This window comes from Lynx rufus, unplaced genomic scaffold, assembly GCF_022079265.1.
Source record: "Lynx rufus isolate CCGP_SWC_20201006 ecotype Redwood Valley unplaced genomic scaffold, mLynRuf1.p SCAF_2, whole genome shotgun sequence".
Classification (NCBI taxonomy): Eukaryota; Metazoa; Chordata; class Mammalia; order Carnivora; family Felidae; genus Lynx; species Lynx rufus.
In genome coordinates this window covers 195,979,874-195,987,481 of record NW_025814834.1, presented here as the reverse complement: position 1 = coordinate 195,987,481, position 7,608 = coordinate 195,979,874, and the positions used below count along the sequence as shown (strand labels likewise).

Genomic DNA, 7,608 nt, shown 5'->3' with positions numbered 1-7,608 from the left:
GCACCCTATGTTCAGTCACTGCACTACATTGTGCTCACTGCATCCAAGGACACTCCTCATGGGCAAAAAAAAAAAAAAAAAAAAAAAAAAGTCTCATTGTACTTTGGAGAATAGGGAAATTTCCCAGGTCTAACAGTACCAGAGGTTGGGGCACCTGGGTGGCTCAGTCGATTAAGCATCCAACTTCGGCTCAGGTCAAGATCTCGTGATCCGTGAGTTTGGCCCCACATCAAGCTCTGTGCTGACAGCTCAGAGCCTGGAGCCTGCTTCAGAGTCTGTGTCTCCGTCTCTCTCTGCCCCTCCCCTGCTTGCACTCTGTCTCTCTCTCTCTCAAAGATGAATAAACATTTTTTTTAATAAAAAATAAATAAAAGTACTAGAAGTGAAAATCAAATCCAGAGGGCGTGAGATTCCAGATGCAGGGGTGTGACGCCCAGAGATGCATGTGTGCTCACTAGCTCACTCAAAATAAATAAATAAACTTTAAAAAATAATAATAAAACAAGGGTTGGTGGAAAGGCTATTGAATGCAGTGTTGGGGGTCGGGGGGTTCTGTGTATGTGTGTGTGTTGGGGAGGGGGGGTGGCCTTTTGCACAATCCCTCATGCACCCAGGGTAGGGGTGTAATGACTGAACTGGATTCCAGCAGGCACAGGATGGTGGAGAAGGGGAGACTGGGCCCCAAAACCTGTCCCATGGCCTCTTGGCAGTCATGAGAGGCTGTGCAGCTGGTACTGGTCTTATCAGCTGGTAATCAAGGCCAAGTTGGTGAGTTCCTGGAGGTTAGGGGCTTGTCTGCTTTATGTCCTGCTCACAGGTCCCTAAAACTGTCTGTTGATGTGGATTGATTTGTTTATTTAACAGACAGGTCCTACCTGGAACCAGCTCAGTTAAGATCAACTATTCCAATACAGTTACGATGATGTGGAAGTTCAAGGCCGTGGAAGCCCAGAGATGAGGCCCTAAGCCACCTGGAACGGCATAGTCAGGGAAGGCTTCTTGGAGGAGTACCAGGCGATGCGAAGAGCGAGGGAAGGGCATCCAAGGGTGAGCAAGGGATGGGACAAAGCATTTGGGCTGGAGACAGTGTTTGGGAGTCACTGTGCTTCCGAAGGTAACTGAAGCCATAAGGATGGAAGGCCAGAGAGCAGCCTGTAGAGTCCCAAGAAGCAGCATGGGGCATTTCTGGAGAAGGATGAGAAGTCAGGACGGACCTCAGGTCCTCACACACAAGGCCAAGGATGAGTGGACAAGCCGAGGTTCAGAGTGGACCTGTGGCTCTACCCTAAGAGGATGCCAGGATTCTGGGCTCAGCACCCAAGGAAGAGTGAACCATGAACCCTTAAGTTTCTGGGCCTCCTCAGAGGCAGTCTGGGGAGGCTGGGGCCCAGCCAATGGCAGTGCCACGTACAGCTCCGCCTTCTCCCAGGCCAGCGGCACACCCGGCTGCCTGCGGACTCTGCAGGCTCCGTCCCAGGAAGGCGCTGCCCCAAACACCCTCCCTGGTTCTGACATGAGTTCCAGCTGCCTCCGACTGCCAGCTACCAGGACCCTTGAGGAGTAGCCACTCAGGTAAGGCCACCTGTGTCCAGATGGACTTGGTGTACCTGGCAGAGGGAGACATCTCTGATGGAGAGGCGAGGGAGGCAGCCTGGACATATTCGCCACCCTGGGTTCTGGTGGGAGAGGAACAGAGGGCTCCTCCCTCCACTGCTCTGGGTTCTTTCAGCTCTCCCCAGCTAAGCAGAGGCAGGAGCCAGGGACCAAGTGGGAGAGGGGCTCACAGGGGTGCCAGAAGCTGAGCAAGCGAAGAGACTCTGCCTGGGCTTGCAAAGCCCCACCCCACCACACCCTAGGTGGGCTGGGCCGGAAGCCTCTGGGGACTAAGGGCTGGGGCCTCCTTGGCTGTTCCCTGTCAGGCTGCCAGGAGTTCCTCCCACCTTAGGCAGGACCGAGCAAAGATAAGTTGATGATTCACTACCAAGTGGTAGGTGGTATAGACAGAAGAGTGGAGAGACAGGGTAGGAGACAGGGTGGGAGCAGAGACGCCTCCAGCCTCCCTAACCTGACATCCCCCTCGTGGAGGAGAGGATGGGCACAGACCCCTTTCCTGCAGCTTAGGGAAAGGGGTCCAGGCCCCAGAGTGCAATTCAAATCCCAGCTCTGCTGCTTCCCAGCTGTGCAAGTATGAGCAAATTAATTAACCTCTCTGTGCTCCACTTTATTCATCCGCAAATTGGCAATAAAAAATAGCATACCCTTTCATACTATATCGGTTCGTGCAAAGTGCTCAGAACAGTGCCTGGTGTTGCATAAACACCCTATAACTGTTGGCTGTTATCACTACCCTGCCCATCTCTAACAGATCCCACAGGCAGGACAGGGCAATGCCCAGTGCCTAGACCAGCGCTGGAAAGGGCACCAGGAACCCCTTACAGCAAGAGGCTGTGCAGTCTCCCTGAGGTCCTTGGGGATCCCAGCAGGTGAGACCACAGTACATGGGTCTCAGGGAACCACCCCCCAACCCAGGAACCAGGCAGAAGAACTCCAAGCAATCAAGTGGACACCACACACTCAGAATGGCAGTCATACTCCCTAAACAGAGTTAAATCTGATACCTGTGTGTTTATCACGCTGAACTCACCAGTGAAACTGACCAAAGCAGAATTTCCCATTTTGCTGTGTTGACAAGACTGCTCCATAAGATGATTTAAAAAAAAAAAAAGTTCTGTGGTCAAAGGAGTTTGGGCAATGCTACATATTTCATCCCCCTTTTGGAGACTCAGTGTAAACGTATTAGCATGGTCAAGTAAAGGGACCTATTTAACTTTGCTGAATGAACCTGTGTTTGCCTACGTTTCTTGGACACAGAATCCTTTTCTCTCACTACTCCTGTTGCCAAACTATGGACAGGATTCCATGGAACCCCAGTTTGGGAATCCAAACTACAGCATACCAGGCTACTCTAGGAAGGCCATTGGATAAAGAGAACCATTGTCCCCTACTTTATCTTTCAGCTGGATTGTCATTGGCCTTGCTTCTAGTGAGCTGCATTCCAGCAAGACATTGCCTGGGTATTTACAGATGGCAGTCTGGGGACAAGTTTCCAGCAGCCTCTCCAGCCCAGTCCCGCAAGCCAAGGAAAGGGCAATGACCGGGTTCCCCTTCAGAGGGGCTGAGAGGAGAGAGCGGGGCTCAAAAGGAGAGAAGTCTTCCTGAGGCTCGGCCCCCTGAGGAGGAGGGCCAGGGTCAGGACAGAGGGAAAGGGCAGAGTGTCCACCTACTTAAACCTTCACTCTGCAGGACTGTAAGACCAGAATCTCGGGGCCCTGGGAGGAAAGACTGACTCCCTGGACCCACCTTTATGCACTTTTATGGATAAGAGTTGGGTTCTGGATTGAATTAGCTGGGCTCAAATCCCAGCTCTGCACCTAATAGTTGTGCAATCTGCATAACCCCCAAACCTCAGTTTCCTTCATCTGCAAAATGGGGACAATAATAGAACCTAGCTCCTCTGTGGCTATGAGAATTAAATACAGATGATATACAGTATTTCTATAAGGTGCTCAGAGTGAGTGCTCTATACATGTGGGGAATTCTTATCATTTCTCAGCAGTAGCAGCCAACAGCTGGGTCCACCATGAACTGGGGGATCTTCGAGGGGCTCCTGAGCGGGGTCAACAAGTACTCCACTGCCTTTGGGCGAATCTGGCTGTCTCTGGTCTTCATCTTCCGCGTGCTGGTGTACCTGGTGACGGCTGAGCGAGTGTGGAGTGACGATCACAAGGATTTTGACTGCAACACCAAGCAGCCGGGCTGCTCCAACGTCTGCTTTGACGAGTTCTTCCCCGTGTCCCACGTGCGCCTCTGGGCCCTGCAGCTCATCCTGGTCACCTGCCCCTCGCTGCTCGTGGTCATGCACGTCGCCTACCGGGAGGCTCGGGAGAAGAAGCACCGAGAGGCAGTGGGGGAGGATGGCGGGCGCCTCTACCTGAACCCCGGCAAGAAGCGGGGTGGGCTCTGGTGGACCTACGTCTGCAGCCTGGTGTTCAAAGCCGGCGTGGATACCGCCTTCCTCTACGTGTTCCACTCGTTCTACCCCAAATACACCCTCCCTCATGTGGTCAAGTGCCACGCAGCTCCGTGTCCCAACACGGTGGATTGCTTCATCTCCAAACCCTCAGAGAAGAACATCTTCACTCTCTTCATGGTGGTCACGGCCGCCATTTGCATCCTGCTCAACCTCGTGGAGCTGGCCTACCTGGTGAGCAAGAGGTGCCGTGAGGGCCTGGCAGCGAGGAGAGCCAGGGCCACGGGCAGAGGCCATCGCCCAGACTGTCCCACCTCTTCCTACAAGGAAGACGACCTCCTCTCGGGCGACCTCATCTTTCTGGGCTCGGACTCTCACCCTCCTCTCTTACCAGACCGCCCTCGAGACCATGTGAAGAAGACCATGCTGTGAGAGCGGCCTGGTCAAGCCTGGTTGGAAAGGGCCCAGCATCTCCCATGGGTGCAGCCTTGGGGGCGGGGGAGCTGAGCTGCAAGCAGGGGCAGGTAGGAGGGGGCGTCCTGCACCTGCCACCTACTGTGGGGCCTCGGGAAGGTTACCCCTCCACACTGAACCTTAGTTTCTTTCTGTGTAAATTGGAGGCGAAGCCCACCTCGCTGGGTTGTTGCCGGGAGGAGGGGTTTATTTAGAGAATGGATGTGCCAGTGCCATCTGTGGGGGGGCACCCACGGTCAAGGCTTAATAAAAGTCAACTCCTCCACTTGCTTCAAGCCGTGCTTCATTTCTTCATCCTTTGTGACCCCTGTCAGATCACTGGGTCAACGTCTCTTGCCCCTGCAAAGGGCTGGACTTGAACCAGCCAGGGGGAGGGGCCGTCCCCTCCCCCAGAAAAAGTCCCCAGCACTCCTGGGGGTCATGCCGATTGCTCAAGCTCAAGACAAGCCTTTATCCCCAGTTGCAAATTTAAGCCCAAGGGCTGTCTGCAAACATAATGGGGCTTAGCACGTGGGGACGTGTGTGTTGCAATGGAAAGTTCGTGAACTTTTGAGTCAGAACACTTGCATTCGAACCCATGTTCCACCGGGACTCTGGAAAAGTGACTTCAGCTCCTCTCTAAAGTGGGTTAATAATGTGGAGCCTGGAGGGGCTGGGGGTTGCTGGATGAGCTCATGGCTGTGGATGGGGTAAGCCAGCTGTAAAAGGCCACATAAATGTTAATCATTGGTATTAGGAAGTGCTCAATAAATGCTTGTGGGAAATCAAGCAGAAGAGCCCCTCCCTGGCTGCACATTAATCCTCACTATCCCAGCCACCGGGACAGTCAGAAAGGACACAGGCCCAAGGCCCCTCTGCAGCCCCCACCCAGGAGGACCCTGACTTCCCTGCAGGCCTTCCCCAGGGACCCAGGTCTACGGAGACAGACAGGGAGGCTATGCCTGGCCCCATGCCAGCTGGGACGTTCCATGCTGCTGGCCTGCATTCCTTGTCTCCACCCGAGCAGCGGTATCCTTGTCTGAAAAACCAGAATCCGTCCCTCCCACCCCCACACAGCTCACCAGCAGCCCAAGCTCTAGTCCCCAGAAACGTCTCCACCTGGGTGCAACATGATCCTGGGCTGAATCAAGGTTGCCCCTCTCCACATATACCACCTGCTGAGGACCCCAGAACCGTGCTTCTGAAAAGGGCAAGAGAGAAGCCTGGGGACAGAGGGACTAGGGGCAATAAGGCAACTGGAAGGGGCTAGGAGCAACAGACAGGGGCTAGCGTTGGGGCTGACCTGGGCCCTGACATGAGAATACAAGGCTCCTGCACTGCCTCCCCCACTCCAACAGTTCCACCTACATACCTGCCAGCCCAGGGAGCCAGACCCAGCCATGCCCATCCAGGCTGGAGAGAAGGCGTGGGCCAGGGGAGAAGAGCCACACAGGTGTTTGCTCTGAATATGTGCCCGGGGAAGTCCGCCCGCCGGCCCTCCCGCTCACTCTCCCTTGGCTCATTGGCTCAGAAAGCTCCACCCCGAAGAGGAGTGAGGAACAAAAGCTGCCTCTGGGAGGCCCTCAGGCACACAGACAAGCCCAGGGACCAGAGAGTGGCTGCTAGACCCAAGAAAGGTGAGGAACCAATCGGGCCGGAGAGGGGGCTGGGAAGCAGGGACCAGGTGGGCTGAGGAACCTCGTGAACTCAGGCTGCAGGCTGGGCTCCTGGGAGGAAGAAAGAGGACAGAGGATCCCTGGAGAAACCCCAGGGAAGCCCCAAGGAGGGGAGGGGACATCCTGCCAGACCAAAGGGAGGACAGAGGACCAGAGAAGAGACAAAGAAAAGAAGGGACCGGGAAGAGAGAGTTTCTGCTCAGTTCAGCAAACATCTATTGTGTGCTCATGGGGCCAGGCCTGGTGCTGAGTCCTGGGGGAACAGATGATCCAGGCGTAGAGGCTGCCCTCCAGACGCTGACAGTCTGGTGCAGGAGACAGGTAAACAGGCGATTTGAACACCAGTGATCCATTCTGCCATGAGAGATAGAGGAGGGTATTCAGAAAATGTCCCAGGGTGAGAAGCTCTGAAGATGGTGAGGTCTGAGTCAGGGATGGGGCGGGGGGGCTGGGGCAGGAGAGAGAACCTAATGGCTCTCCAGATAAGGGGGTGTGGAGGACAGAGCACATCGGACAGAGGCCCGACCAGGAATAATGGGAGACCTGGCTGACAATCAGAGAAGACAGGTGTCCCTGAGAAAAAGTACATGATCAGGGGTGGACCGAGCCAGAATCCTGCCTTTGTCCCTTTCCCAGGCCCTCCCTAAAGCCGAAATGGTTGAATTCCAGAGGAACCCACTGTGGTCAGGACAGTCAGTGCTCACACGGGTGCAGGGAAGGGGAGGCACATGGGGCCAAACCGCCACAGCTCCAAAGAGCCTATTTAGTGTGGGAGGAAATGTCCGGGCTGGGGATGCCCTGGGCCTCTCAGTGAGGATGGTTATCACTCAGGGGTTCTTCAAAGAGGCCAATGTGAACACACCCAGCACAGGGCCTGGCTCATGTTGGTGCTCATTAGAAGCTGGAGGATAATGATACACACCCCTCATCCCCTGCCCCTATCGAGCCCCAGCAGCTGGCAGGAGGGCAAATCATCCAACCTGCACCTTCTTCCTGTTTCTGTAGAAGTCATGCTATCCACAGAAACTTGGGGTCACAGAAGTTGGCAGGCACATCCATGGAAGATGATTACCTTTCACGTTTATCCATTACCCTGTAGAATAAAACATCCCCCGATTTTGGAGCTGGAAGATGGGAGTTCAAGACCAGCTCCACCATTTCCAGCAGGGGGAGGCCTTGGGTAGGTGGCTGTCTAGGCCTTAGTTTACCCACTGCCCCCCCCCTCCATGAAATGGGGATAACAGCCATCCCTACCCCCCCCCCCCACCACCACCACCAAGTCATTGCAGGTGAGGACGTGATGACAAGGTGGTTCTGAAAGGGTTTTGCCAATCGCACCTTCAATAAAGGGCACCCATTTCCAGGCTCTCCCAGGCCTCGTGGCCCCCACCCCGGAGTGGGCACTCGCGGTGTAGACCGTCCACGTGAGGAAGCAAGGACACAGTCGGC

The 7,608-nt window shown here is 54.9% G+C and overlaps 1 protein-coding gene across 1 annotated transcript; it reads left to right on the top strand.

Moving 5' to 3' along the window:
• Positions 1-1,477: 1,477 nt before the first annotated feature.
• GJB5 (gap junction protein beta 5) lies at positions 1,478-4,774 on the top strand. The gene is made up of 2 exons (XM_047084548.1): positions 1,478-1,572; positions 3,614-4,774. Exon 2 carries the CDS (start codon positions 3,641-3,643, stop codon positions 4,460-4,462), a length of 822 nt encoding a protein of 273 aa, XP_046940504.1. The 5' UTR covers positions 1,478-1,572; positions 3,614-3,640; the 3' UTR covers positions 4,463-4,774.
• The last annotated feature ends 2,834 nt before the right edge of the window (positions 4,775-7,608 follow it).

Excerpts from the sequence above, each read along its gene's own strand:
- GJB5 (XM_047084548.1), top strand. The coding sequence starts at position 3,641 with ATGAACTGGGGGATCTTCGAGGGGCTCCTGAGCGGGGTCAACAAGTAC.